The following is a 15,165-nucleotide window of genomic DNA, read 5'->3' on the forward strand; positions in this document are numbered from 1 at the left end:
GCTGAGCTTGATATCCTGAAGTATAATTTAGCTTAAAGAATGTAGTAATTACTAGTATAGTTTGGGTGCAGATGGACTCAATTTTTTTATAAGCTAAGTCATAATGTAGGTTGACAAGACTAATAAATCTGCAAAAGTTTTTACTGGTTTGGAATTACTAAATTCATTTTTCCCCCATAGAAGACTTCTGGAGTTAAATCTATTGAATCAGGCTCAGAGGCTGCTACTATGTGTTTCCTCAACAGGATTTTGCTAAATCATAATAACTGTGAGAAAGATCACTAAATACACGGAAGCTGTGGTTTCAGAATTTTATTCATTTATAATAGTTATAATTTCACATTTATTTCAATCAAAAGAGGAGGAACAAGAATCAGGCCTTTTTCTAGAAAAAATATGAAAGATTACATTCCCAGTGTGTCCTGCAGTTGTTGAAGTGACTTCTTTCATCTTGGAGATGCAAAGGTGTGTGGAATTATTCCTCAGGTTTAGCAGTCTGAGTTTCATCTGGTGAAACTCAGTGGCTACGTTAGTAGTCATTTGATTAAGGAGTGTTTATAGTTTTAATCAATTCTCCCTCTAGTAGTTGCCCATATTAGAGCTATCATGGTACAAAGAAAATCACCTTTCTTTTATATTTTCAACATTAAATGCACAACTTTAGTCTGCTCAGGTAATGGTCACAGCACCAAGCTGTCAGGAGTTTAAGAAGTGTTTGGTTGATGCTCTTAGACATATGCTGTGGGTTTTAGGTATGCCTGTATGGGTCAGGAGTTGGATTTGGGGAACATTTTATGTGGCTTCCAGCTCAGGGTGTTCTCTTCTGCTTTGTATGAGTTAATGTTTTTACAAACCCATGTATATGTTCTTGGAACTTTTTTTTTAATCTCTTTTTCTACAAATGCAACTTAACTGGCCCTGTGTTCTTCATATTGAGAACTTTTGACCTTTGATGGATGGCTGCTTCAAGGAATTATCACTAGCAGTTGTGGTCACGAAATCCTGGAAATAGGCATACAGGGTAGCTGTTCTTTTCATGAAGTCTTTTAGATGCCTGCTGATGGTTGGATGGTTTTGTTTGCTGGTTTTGGATGGTGTAGTGTTTTGTTTTGTTGCTGTTTTTCTTCATGTGTGAGCTGGCTGGATAAAGTGGTTGCTGACACAACCAAAGTACAGGAGTTGGCTAGAATAGTGTAACAGAAATTACAGCATGTGTATATAGTCTGTTAACTATACATGTGGTAGTTGTTAGCAACTGGTATATTACATTATATCACTGTCAGCTCTTAAAGGTGTACATTTTAAGGCCAGCTTCATCAGTGTGTATGAACTAAGAAAATACAGATAGCCTATGTGTTAGCTAATTGAGAGTGGTATGGATGCACATCCCAGCTTTACATCGGTCAGTACCATACAAGCAGTGTCCTAACAACGAACACCTGACAACATCCAGACCCAGTGATCTCTCGAGGTCCCATTCAACCCCTATGATTCTGTGAACTTGCTCAATGCTGACTACATAAATTCACATGTTATGAGTAATGTTATTCAAAAACATTTTTTATTAAATGAAAAATAATCCCTTTTTTTTTTTTTTTTTTTTTTTTTTTGCAAAATATTCTCAGTTTCATTGCTTGTAGACACAAGAGTGTTTACTTAATCTTGATGAAAACACAGCTTACTCGTTTACTCGTTACTGTCTTTCTATAGTTGGTGGCCATGCTTGAGTAAGCTGCCCAATTATTTATTTATTTTCACCCTAAATAAGCCATTCTATTGATTGAGGCACTATTGTTGCATCTCATGTAATTAGGACTATATTAGTTAAAATTTATATCAGATGAATATTTCCTATTGTGTGTCTATAAAGTTTTATTGTATTCCTATTGGCATGCAACATGGTAGATCTGCAGCATCATTTTGTGTAAGTTTAGACAGAATATTAAGTAATCGCTGCAGGCTAATTACTACAATAAGATTTGAATAATAATGCATTAATTAATCTGGTTCTTAGCTATAAATCTAATTAAAAGGAGTATTTATAGGCTGCATTCATTTCATGAGAGCATAATAATGATCCATCATTATTTTACAATTATATGCAAAAAAAAAAAACCAAACTACTAGTTTTATCATGGGGGATGATGGTATTCTAGAACTGTTCCATCTGTAAATCATACTTTAAAAGCATTTTGTTGTAAGATCTCATTGCTAATAATACAGTGATTGCAGAAAATGCAATCTGCAACCAACTATAACTTTAAATAACTATTACCAAAAACAAATATTTCCAAGTGCTACCATTGAATCGAGGCATCATTAATGTCTTTTAGAAGCAAATAACCAAATTAGTAGTACTGTTGTTACCAGCGTGTCAACACTGACCAGAATTCTCAAATTTCATTTTTATATGGTATTTCAGTGCTGCTATCTCTCAAGATTGATGTGGTAACAATATACTTGTGGTGGTGTGCCTTTACACACGTTTAAGTAAATATTTACACTTGTTATATGGATACTGCTTTGTAAGCTGATGGTTTCATGAAAGATTGTCCTACAGTTCTTCATGTGTTAAGGTTTAGAACATACTTAATGTGCTCATTGTGACTTTACATGCACTATTAAATCAGTTAACATTAAAAGCAATTATGTTTTGTAAAGGATAATGATTTACTTCCTGCATGAAGAACAATAATAATCTGTTCTGCTGTTTGAATCCAAATAAGTGACCAAGTCCTACTGTCTAGGAATTAAATGAAAATATACAAAATACTGTGTGGGGGAAAAGGAGCAATGCTTATTATCTCAAGCATCCTTTAAATTTTAATTGTTATGAATCTGTGCAGCAGATTCCTTTATTAAATAGGAATTAAAGAAAATCAGCCCTTTGGGGAATCCCTGCCGAAGGAGAACAATTGTTTCTCTGGGCGTCATGTCAGACTGATAAAGTGTTAGGTGAACCATGGCCCTACCAAGCGAAAGATATGATCTGCCACTGTTATCCTTGTGGCCAGTGATGCACCTGCTGGCTCTCAGGGAACGCTGCCTGTGCTGTTTCTGGGAGCGAGGGCTCTCTGTAAGCCTATTTTACTCCATCTGTGAAGCGAAGGGGCTGCCTTCCACGCAGGAAGGCTGTGGCTATTGCAGTGAATACTGCATACAGAAGCAGTGGCAGAAGAAAGCAGCAATAGGTGAAGTTACTGGCACCAAAAGCACCAGGAGGATTGCTGTGCTCTCGTGTTGATGTTGTATTTGACCAGGAGTACAACGCTGACTCCCATCTTGCTATCACAGCGGAGAAATAAATCTGAATTAGTAGCTGCACTAGTAGCAGAACAAATTAGTAGCTATAAATACAACTGCTCATAGCTGTTAGAACAAGTTGTAGGAGGGTGGGGGGGAAAAAAATGAGAGAGAAAGCCAGGGGATTGGGAGAAAGCGTTTAATGCTGCCTAGGGAATACGATGGAATTTTGAACAGATATTGTTGCGGACTAACAGCATGCCTGATTGCACTTGAGTTGAATCGCTGAGAAGCAGCCTCATGTCTGTACTGTACTGCTTTTAAGGCTGAAGGAAGAATGGGAAAACAGGAATGGATTTTTGCACGGTATTTCTTCATAGGAGGAAAATATAAAGATGGTGGTATGTAACTTGTATCTTATTGTTTTTAAGAAGAATTTAATCCAGGTATGTATCTTCTTCATATTTTTGTAGCTAGTCTGCATACGTTGTTCTGTTTCCTTTGTTTCCTTCCCTTATTTTCATTCTGAGTGTACCTCCTGCTGTTCTAGCTAATGGGATGCATTGATTTGGAACTGATTTTCTTTGTAATGCTACAATGTTGATGAAACTGTCAGGTCTGGTAAAGAATCAACAATTCTTTAGGAAGTCTGTGTGTGGGTTTGGGCAGGGGGAGTCTCATTTTGCAATGTTGGTAAGTTCACAGTGTAGAATTAGTGCAGCGTTTGATTTAAAAATGAGTTGGAACATTTTAAATGATAGAAAAAACTACGTTAAATAATTCAAATATGGATACATGATGAAAACATAGTTTGTTTTGCTTATATCCCTTCATACTTTTTTCCTAGTTCATCATAGGATTAGTAATAAATTGAGCTTTACAGATGCTTATGTATTTCTGGGTCTTGATTAATCTTCAAGATGAACACCCTGCAGCCTGTCTTTGAAAAGACAGCTTGCTCAGAATACATGCTTAATTCTGCTCCAAAGCTACACCAGCCTGTTAGAATACCTTTCCTTATCTCGTGTCCAAGCCACAGGCTAAGAAAATGTAAAGCTCTTTAATACTTTTTTTGTACATCAGTAAGTACACATTAATGTTCTGTCTCTGGCTGTCTTAGAGGTTGATTTACAGAAACTGAAAGTGTTTTCTTACTTGTGACTTGTGATACATTTTGTAGTAAGTAGGTAGAACAACTATAAAAATATAAAAAATTCAATTGTATTAATTAAACTTCAACTTTCTTTAATCCTACATGTCCTATTGCATTTCTAATAGACCAATTACATATAGTGAAATAGAAATACAATATAAAACAATGTCTTTAAGAACATGAATGTGTTTTAATAAATGTCTAGTGGGGAAAAAAAGCATACTAAAAACATTTAGGAATAAAATAATGCTTGTATGATTGCTTAGAAGTCCTGAGATATCTTAAAACATTCTCTCAAAGTATTCTGTTACGTTGGTAATTTGGCTGCAGGCTGTTTCAATAGTAATTTTCTGTAATATCTTGGTACAGAATGGGTTAATATGAGTTGTGACCTCTTAATATTGGAGTTAACCTTTGGCTGACAGGAATTATTGTGCCTTGAAAGAATTCTGTGGTGTTGCACTAAATTGCTTTCTGATGTGAGAATTAACTGTTCATCATAAAGATCTTATCATTTTTCACAGAGGAGGTAAAGGTACAATGCTTGTATCCTAAATGCAGTGATTACATAAAATAATGCCTTTAGTGTAATATGCCACAGTGATTTGACAATCAATAGCAAACAAATGAAATGAAAATTTGAAGTTATTTGAAACATCTGACTGTTCTGAAATTAGTGTTAATTCTTACCTTGTATACAATCAGTGTAAGGAGGAAAGTGTCGAGAGGACAGTACTGAGGCTTGAAAGTGTCAAAACAATTTTTATTAACTGTTATTTTTTCATAGAGATTATGTTGAAGAATAGTCTCAAAGACACATTGCATAAAGAAACAAGCCGTAATACATATTTTTTTCAGTGGAATTTACACAACCTGCAGTTGTTTAAAGGTCTTCTGACACTACACTATTTACTTGATCCTGCACTGATGTCAACACAGCATTGTTATAATGGCTATATATGACTGTGGGGGCACTGGGGAAGTCACAGGTGAAGCACTGAGACTCCAGAGCATTATCAAGCTGGAAGAGAAGGCAGATAGCTCAGAGTATCTCCTAGTTCATAAAAGTATCAAAGAAGGCTGAAAATTCCCAATTTTCCTTTAACTGTAGTGCTGTGAAAATCTAGGAAGAATGAAATAGTAGATTGTCTCATGAAACCATTGCTGCAAAACAAAGCTTTGAAGTATAAAAATTCTTTGGCACCTAAGAAGGTTATCGTGCAGGTTTTATCACCTATGTTATTAATTACATTCGTAGCTCTAAAGTAGGGGTGGAAATCTAACTACTGCTCTACAGATGTCAGTATTTAGAAGGAAAGGAAGAGGATATGTTCCCTTATTAATTAATTTTTGTGGCCACATTTAGAAACTTGGTTTATGTTTACCATTCCTGGTAGTGAGCATCAGATCAGGTGTTTGGCAAGCTCAGCTCATGTTTGCGTCTACTCTCTCTGGTGTATGCTAGGTAGTGTATGCTATCAACAGCAGCTGTGGTGGTTTAAGTTTGTGACCTTTTTCAAGTGTAAAAAACACAAATGGTTGCTACTTTTCACCAAGTGAAATATCTTTATTGAAAGCTATTTCATACAGTGTGTTATAAAAGTATACCTAGTTACACTATCAGTATATTTTAGGAAATACTTAAATATTTTTGTGGTAGAAGTCAGTTTACATGTTGCATTATTTCACAGATACTTTTGTAAGTGGCTTTAAACAGCAAGAGCAAAGGAGAAAAGAAAAAAGGAACACCAACCACCCTATGAAAAAATCCTCCAAAACAAATGAAATAAATCAGCACTGTTTAAAATTATCCATACGATATGGATTGATTTAGGTCAAAGATGATCCAAAGCTCCATGGCAGAGTCTGCCCAGAAGGGATCTAATTCGTGGCAGAGAATTGCCTGTCCCAGAGCTCTTGCCTGTACAGTTAGAGGACTGAAGATCTATATCTGTGAGAAAGTGACTAACATGCCCATATTGACTTAGTAATACAGTTATTCCAATAATCTTAACAAATAACTTTCGTTTTTAGGTTTTCTGTTCCTTCTGTAGCCTGCACTTAAACAGGAACAAGTTATTAAATACAATTGTCCATAAAGCTTTCCAGTTCCTGACATGAAAATATTGACTAAAATAAGATCAGGTGGGACAACATAACATTGTACAGCTGTAAAAAGGGGAGAAAGAACTTCCAGGCTCTGTTCTTCTTTTTATATTATACTGTCTTTTTTTTTTTTTTTTTTCCTACTTTAAAAAAAAAATAAATTAAAGGAAAAGAGTTAGGCAGATAATATTGAAGCTGTGTTCCAATCATGTGCAGTCTACTTCTTAACTCTTGTGTGCATTAATATATTCAACTACACTAAGTAGTCTACTTTCCTCCAGATGGAGCCCATTTTAACTTCAGGAATGTGTTCAGCATCTTTTTTTACATTTAAATATTATTCCATCGTATTGCATAAATCTTTCTTTTGTAGGTGTAGTTAAGTCATTGTCTTGTAATGAAGTAGTTTGGAATATATATTGATTCAAACATCATTTTCATGTTTGTGATATGAATACCATACTACACATTTCTTTCTCAGAAGAAAACTTATCAGAGAAATGCAAAAAACATGAATACACAAAGCTGTGGAGAAAAGTGCAACTTAAAAACAAAATAAAAAGCCCACCTCTTTGGATGAGTTTCATGCTTAATTGTATTGGTTACATGTCCTGTAATAGAATAGTAACGTGGCTGGTTAGATGGTGATTAGATACAGAGATAGCTGGATCCATAAAGAAATATCCATGGATAAACAATATATAGGGAATTTCAAAATGGTATAAAGGACAAGAGGAATAGCTTTTTAGCCAAATGAAGTGAGTGCGACTCTTTGCCATTATTGATACTAGAACATTATTATGTATTTCACATTATCCAGCTAGCTTTCTAATGTTCGTAGAAGGATGTTGTGAAGCTTCAAGCTAAGGTATATATGGCATACGTCACAGCTTCTGTGGCTGCTTTCTGACAGCCAGTTAGTTTTCTTTTTACTCCATTAGGACTGATGTTGTGATTAAGATTGATATTGTCCAGCTAAGATTATTTTGTCAGTATTGCTATAGGATAAGCAAGTCTGCATCCAGCTGAGGCATAAATTTTGTGTTCTAGTACCAATCCACACTCTCATTTGAATAGTGGGGAGAAAATCTCTGGGCTGAACGCTGCTGAGAAATTCCTGAAACGAAGGAGAGTAATCCAAAAGATTTATTGTTGTTAAGCCTCTCTTTGCCAGGGTGTGCATGCAGGTCAGCTACATATCATACAGCATTAGCATCCGTATTGCTTTATCTTGAGAGACTCACCAATAACACAAATCATAAATGTCAGTATTTAAGAAGAATATACAAAGAATTTAGAAGGAATATAATGCAGCAAATAATAGTTTCAAATTAAATTCTTACAAATTGTCATCTGAGATGCTTTTCAGTACAATGTTATGGTTATTGTAAATTAATAAAACAATCTGGTGGCTAAATAAAATTTTTAGTGTAGGTTTAACCTAGCAGACATAAATACATAGATTGAAGTACAGTTATGTCAGAGTAGCCTTATTCCCAGGAGACTACTAAAAACCATACTTGATAAATCTGTAGGTCTGAACTACGGTTATCCTGCTATTGATTTCTTGTGTTCCTGAAAGTAACAAAGACTGCTTTGACCTTAGTTTCTGTAGCTACAAAGATAATATTTTTAGATTTTGTTTGTGATTATTTCTTAGAAGCATTTTATGTATCCCTAATGGATACCTTGGCCTATAGGCAATACTGACTGCTTTGTTAGCAATGCAAAGTGGCATTGCTGCCAAAAAGGGTTTTTGTTTTATTTTTTGCCTCTACTGTCTCAGTGTTGTGATCACCAACTGCTATGTGCCTTTTTAAAGAGGAGAGTTACTACTTCTCTGCCCACTTCCAAATACGTGCAGGCCCCTTGTAGCTGTGTAAAGCTGTAAAAGTTAAGTAGAGCTAAAGTCTTGTCTGTTTCTTGCTTCTAGTGGGAACGTTCCTAATCCACAAACCTATCTCTGATTGGAAGAGGGATGCTACTGTACGTCTTCGTTTATTGTAATACAGCAGAATGTCAGCAGTGTTCTACTTATTTGTTTTGATTTGATAAAAATGGAAAAGTAAATCTCATAATCTATGAGGATCTCATCTTTGGACTTGTGACCAAATACACTGCTTGCATTCTTTAATACTGTTATTTTAACTGATCCCCTGTGTCTCTTCAATCTGATGCATAAGTTTTAGCTCTGGGAATAAGACTGTTTATACCTGATGCTTCCAGCTGAAGAGCTGGACATTACCTTGCTATTAACAATGTTCTTAGAATCAATTCAAATTTCAAAATCTAGATGAATGATAAAAGCTTAAATTCAGACTATCTAAAGGGAAAATATGGAAGAAAATGTCCTTGTCCGTTTTTGTTGTTGTTGTTACTGAAGGAACACGTTAATGACTTCATTTCTAATATCACAGTCTTTATAAATTTCCAGTTTCCTGATCTAGCATTGTTGTTATACTTCTGTTAACTAACTTTACTGCTATAATGATTAAACATCTGAGAATGAATTCTTCTGGTTGGACTGATTTAATGGAACCCCTCTGTGATCAACTTTATCATATATGTTGGTTTATTGTAGTAACAAGCAGAAAAAGACTGAAAAATAGATTCGTGTTGATTCATTAGAAAATTACTGAATGACAATTTGCAGCTCTTCCAAACAATTCTTTGTTCTACATGCCTCACAAATGACTGTTCCTTATTTCTCAGTGTTAACCTCCCTTAGTGCACTCATTTAAAATAGAAGTATGGTAATCTTTTCTTGACTAAAATAAATCTTGATTCAATGTAGGGAAACCTTTTTAGAAAACTTGTATTTAACAGAGCAGTGATAAGTTGTAAACTGAAAAATGGATCATATGACTAATATAAGTGAGAGCAAATGCAACTTGCATGAGGGAACATAAGTTTGCTCAATTTAGCAGATTTATGTGCATAACAGTACAACGTTTAATTTACAAGTATTTTAAATTGTCTGATAAAGAGTATAGGTCAGGCATTGGATAAAAAGTGTGGCTGGATATGAAAGCAAGGTTCTTCTACAAAGAAGTGATTAAACCTCATTTAAAATGAGTAAAATGTTTCAAATTACAATGATTACTTCATTGCTTCTTGTTGCTTTCTAGGGTGAGACAATAAGTAAGCCTGCTAGCTTGTTTATACGTTGTTGATATCTTTTCAAGGAAGTCTGAGTGACCTGAGAGAATTTTCTATAAGAGTGCACTTAAAATGCTGTCAGTTGTTTGCGTGGAGGAGGCAGGCAGTCACTTCCAATCTTGTTCAAGAAATGGTTACAAAAATTCAGTGTAAACTTAACTTTTTCTGCTTCTAGAATTATGCCTTAGAGAAGTGTCCCAGGATAGTTCAACCCTCTAATAATACATGAAAGCTAGAGAGGATTAGCTATAAGAGGGGGGGAAGTTATCATATTCTGAGATGCCATTTGCATGCCTTAAAAGTTGTACGCAGCTGCACTGAGCCATCACTTCTCTTCCAAACATTTATTGCCCTTACATGACTTTTAATCCTTTGAAATCATGCACAAACCTGAAAGAAGAAAAAAGTCATCAATGTATGTTGAAGGATACTTTATTTTCCACAAACATTTTAGCTTTCATGAAACAAAAGTCAGCAACTTTAGAAAGGGTGAAGACTGTTGTATATTATTTTTGTTTGCTTTTGCTCTGCCTCGTAATTTAGTTATTAACTGGATAAGAAATATCTTCTTACATCAACTGTTCCAGCACTCCATATACCAACCAGACTTTTATCAGTTTGGTTTATCAGCTTGAATCAATTAAACACAATGCATCTTCCTGTTATTGCTTGAATAACTAGCTAAGGTACCATAAGGAATATAATTAATAATAAGCTCCATGAAGACAAGCCTTGTAATAAAGATGCTGTATACTAAGGCATGTGAACACTCTGTAATGCTTCATACATTACCATGCCATTTGCAGAGTTGAAGGAGAATTCATAACTTATATCCTGTACCCCTACTATGCTGCCAGAAAATAAATTTCAAACTTTGCATAGCCTGCATTTATATAAACTTCTTATTCTGCCAAAGAATTTTTAGCTGGTTAAGAAACTGAAATAATCATTTTAAGAATTACTATTTTGAATTTTTCTAAGCTACTTGTCTTGATTTATCCTGAAGCAATGAGTATTATATGCTGAACAAAAAAGCAAACAAAAAAACACAACACAAGAACACCTGTAGGTCCATCTATAGATCATTAAAATGTATTGACTGCATTTTTTTATGGAATAGTATCTTCTCTGCAATGGGAAAGCAAGCTTCCAGGTATCTTCTTGAATCTTTTCTAATGTTTCTTCAGAACAAACTGCTTTCCTGCTATAATGCCACCTGTTTTTATCCTGAGACTTGTGAACCACATTTGTTTCTCTCTCACTTACTTATACGTACTTAATTTTTTTTCCCCCATGACCAGTGCAGTTTAAAACTTAGTAAGTAAATGAGATTGTTCCATCAGTTCAGCTTACTACTGTCCTTTACTTTCTTTTGTGGATTCTTTTCTTCCTTCTTGGCAAAAAGAAACCTAGAATGCAAACGCATTCAAAGTTCTGGCCTACTGTGACACATTAGTTTGGCAAAAAACACAAGGCAACCATTTCTCAGACCATGTCATGTGTACACACCAATCTAAAAAGAAAACAGTACTAAAAGGAATTTTTTCTATTTTCTATTTTACTGGCTAGAAACAACTTATTAACCTGTCTTTTTTTTTTTTTAACCTTGCTGTTCATCATATAGCTATAAATTGAAATGTCATTACTCTGGGAAAAAAAGCAGACAACATTAACATCAATTATCTCAGTAAATCACTGCAGAAATGTCTGTAAGCATACCTAATTCATTTGCTTTAAACTCATTTGCTAAGAACCACTTTCAGCTTCAATATTTAAGTAATTTTCAGACAATTGTGGAGAAAGTATAGATAAATACTTACTTGCATTGTAGCCCAGTTAACGTTAGTGTTATTGAATGCTACTTGTGTGGCAGCCATAGTAACATAATTCCCTCCTTTTTAGACACTTCAAGATGCCACGCGCAGGAGAGTGAGATTGTACAAGACAGACAAAAGGCCCTCAGGATTTTGTTTCTAACAAGAACATATGGCTTTTTGGTTGGGGGTTGTTGTAATTCTTATTGGTTTCCTTTTCCTGTGAAGTGATACCAAAGCATCAGTAGTCTACAAGTCTAAAGTCTCTGTTGATGAAATACTGATGTTCCTGCTGGAGATGCAAATATTTGGCTGGATCAATAATTATGTTTTGTGGAAACGTATTTATATAAATTACACTCCATGGTTTCCTCCTGCTTAAAGAGCCTGATCTCATCTTACATATATAAGATTTGCAAAGGAATGTTTACAAAGAAATTGGGAAATAGTACAAAAAGGAAAGAGAGTTGTCAGAGCAAAAGGGAACAAGATTTAACTCCAACTGGACAAACAAAGAATCCAAAATTTTCGAATACTTTAAAAAGCACCGTTAAAAAGATTGCTAAGTGTCCATCTGCTCGCAACTTATCAACTGAAGAAGAGGAAAGTAATAGAGAATTTTCTCTTTCTCCGACATTCAGTTACAGAGTTGCTATTGCCAATGGACTGCAAAAGCATGTTTTTGTAACAAACAATAATAATGAAGATTTAACACAAGATCTGTCTTCAAATGATAGTTCATATTCTGATTCATTAAGTGAGGTAAAAAGTAATAGCAAGAAAAACGAGTACTTTTCACACACAATGCCTGTGAGACGCAACAGAAAGAGTTTAAGCAGCCTTGCGGCATCTGATGGAAGTTCTGATGGAGAACGTACTTTACATACACTGAAGCTTGGAGCTCTACGCAAACTGAGGAAATGGAAGAAGAGTCAAGAATGTGTCTCATCAGACTCTGAACTAAGTACATGGAAGAAAACATGGGGCTTGAGAAGTAAATCTCTAGATAGAACTGGCCGTCACCAGAAATCAAATACTCTTGAACCTGGCTTCAGTTCAACGGGTTGTATTAGCCAAACCCATGATGTCATGGAAATGATCTTTAAAGAGCTTCAGGGAATAAGCCAAATAGAAACAGAACTTTCTGAACTACGAGGACATGTAAATGCTCTGAAACAATCAATTGATGAAATTTCCAGTAGCGTAGAAGTGGTGCAAAATGAAATTGAACAATTGCGAACTGGATTTGTACAATCCAGAAGAGAAACTCGAGACATACATGATTACATTAAGCAGATAGGCCATCCTGGAAACAAAGCAAGTCTTAGGTTTCTAAATGTGCCTGAAGAGAGACTTGAAAAAACTGAAAATATAGTTTATAAAATACTAATAGAAAAAATGGGGTTCTCAGAGGCACAAAGCACTATTAAAATTGAGTTTGCCCAGAGACTGGGGCAACAAAGAGACTGTCCAAATGCAAAGCCAAGACCTATTCTTGTTTACTTTGAGTCATCACAGCAGAGAGATTTGCTTTTAAAAAAGTCTTATAAACTTAAGGGAACTGGTATTGGAATTTCTACAGATGTTTTTTCACATGACATAAAAGAGAAAAAAGAAAGAGGGTTGCCTTCTTCTCAAACTTACGAGAGTATGGATATGAAGATTTTTCCTGTGGAGACAAAAACTAAAATGCATGACTGGGAGTCACCTGACAGCGATAAAGACATGGAATCAGATATAAATAAGAACAGTTATGCAAAGGTATCTAAATCAGCACTTCAAATAAAAGCAAGCACTACAAAGGGGGATGTTGAGTCCCCAGATCATAAAGACCTTAATAGAACTGCTGATAATAACACCTTTTCAAACAGAAGAAATTATGACAGTCAGTCACCAGAATTTGACAATGTGGAAAAGCAACCAAAGATGTATTATTCAGACATGACTCCTCTATGGCATTTGCAGAATGACTTTGCTGCACCTAAACTTAGCCGTTCAGAGTCAGATTTCTCAAAATTGTGTCAGTCCTACTCTGAAGATTTTTCAGAAAATCAGTATTTTAGCAAAACAAACGGTAGTTCATTGTTGTCTTCCTCAGATCGAGAACTTTGGCAGCGAAGGCAAGATGATTCTGCCAACTGGTATGGCAGTTCTCAGGAACAGACTTTTGCACAGGATGCACAACAGTATCCAGAGCAAAATGAAGTAGAGAATACAGAAACTGTTGACAGTGGATTAAGCAATGGAATAATGTGTGTATCTAGAGACAGAAGCCACTATAGTGATTCTCAGCTTTCTTTACATGATGACTTTTCACCGTGGAAAGATTGGAATCAGTTGGAACAAGGGGCAGATTTGGGCCTAGACTCATCTACACAAGAAGTTTTTGTGTATGATATGAGCAGCCCTTCAGATCAGCAGACAGATTTTGGAAAGTGCCAAAGTTCTGACCTACAGTATGATACTGAAAGCTATGATTATACCCTTGACGGAACTTCCCCATCATGTGCAGGCCTTGATAGTGAATCACAAAGTCAGTGGACTGGTCAATATGATGATTATCAGGAAACAAATTCTAAATCACCTTATCAGAATCAAAATCGATTGCCTATGATGTACCGAAGTCAGAGTGAACTACCAAGTGATGACTCAGAAGAAGCAGCCCCTAAGTCATGGCACAGTAGATTAAGCATAGACCTTTCTGATAAGACTTTTAGCTTTCCTAAATTTGGATCTACACTTCAACGTGCTAAGTCAGCATTGGAAGTTGTCTGGAATAAAAGTACACAAAGTTTAAGTGGATACGAAGACAGTGGATCGTCTTTCATGGGAAGATTTAGAACTTTGTCTCAGTCTACTGCAAATGAGTCTAGCACAACACTAGATTCTGATGTTTATGCTGAGCCTTATTACTACAAAGCAGATTATGAAGAAGATTTAATTGAACCACCTGGCGAGAATGAAACAGACTATGTTGAAGTAATGGAACAAGTCCTTGCTAAACTAGAAAATAGAACAAACAGTAGTGAAACAAGTGAGCAGGTCCAAGAATATGAACTGGGACAACCTCCACATGAAAGTCCTTATGCAGTACTTCCAGAGGAACAATATGATGGACAGTTTGATGGTTTGGTCAGCGAAGAAGTTCTGGGAGTTGAAAGTGAGATGGATGCTCAAATGGATGCTCACGTGGAAATAAGGGAAGATGAAAATCAGAATGTCCAAGAGATGCTTACTGAAGCTCCAAAGAAAAAAAGAATACGACCGTCATTCAAAGAAGCTGCTTTAAAAGCATACAAGAAACAAATGAATGACTTAGAAGACCAAATTCTTTCTGGAGGTAAATTTAATATTTTTTATATTGTATTTTAGCAAAATGTTGTTCTTGTTAGAATTGGTTATTAATTTCTGTATGGTATCCAATCCTGCTTCAGTTGACATTTGTGACAGAAGTTCTGCTTATTTCTGGTTTGGTTTATAAGGTGAAGCAGTCCCATGGAATTCAAAAAGCTATAATTATCCAATTTTCAGAGTACGTTTATGCAAACATATATTTATGAGCAATTGCAGTGCTTCTGATTTGCTACTTGAAAATAAAAATTTTGCAAGACTTACAAAAAGAACCAAACAGTTCAATATTCTTGATACAATTGCAGTCACAGGAGCAAAACATAGCATTCAGTGTTTCTT

General features: G+C 35.4%; 1 protein-coding gene across 4 annotated transcripts in view; it reads left to right on the plus strand.

The window, feature by feature from the left end:
- The window catches only part of UNC13C (unc-13 homolog C), a 165,428-nt gene that overhangs the window by 32,968 nt on the left and 117,295 nt on the right, over positions 1-15,165 (plus strand). Inside the window, exon 1 of one of the 4 annotated variants that reach the window (XM_042824605.1) lies at positions 11,762-14,815. The exons of 2 other annotated variants lie outside the window; for them this stretch is intronic. In XM_042824605.1, the coding sequence (XP_042680539.1) occupies positions 11,839-14,815 (2,977 nt within the window). In that variant the 5' untranslated portion in view covers positions 11,762-11,838. Of the gene's footprint in view, positions 1-11,761; positions 14,816-15,165 lie in introns of those variants that run through there. One more of the 4 variants, XM_042824604.1, reaches the window with a different exon arrangement.

Source organism: Centrocercus urophasianus, unplaced genomic scaffold (genome assembly GCF_019232065.1).
Source record: "Centrocercus urophasianus isolate 14NV4802_14NV808 unplaced genomic scaffold, USGS_Curo_1.0 seq_23, whole genome shotgun sequence".
In the NCBI taxonomy this organism is placed as follows: Eukaryota; Metazoa; Chordata; class Aves; order Galliformes; family Phasianidae; genus Centrocercus; species Centrocercus urophasianus.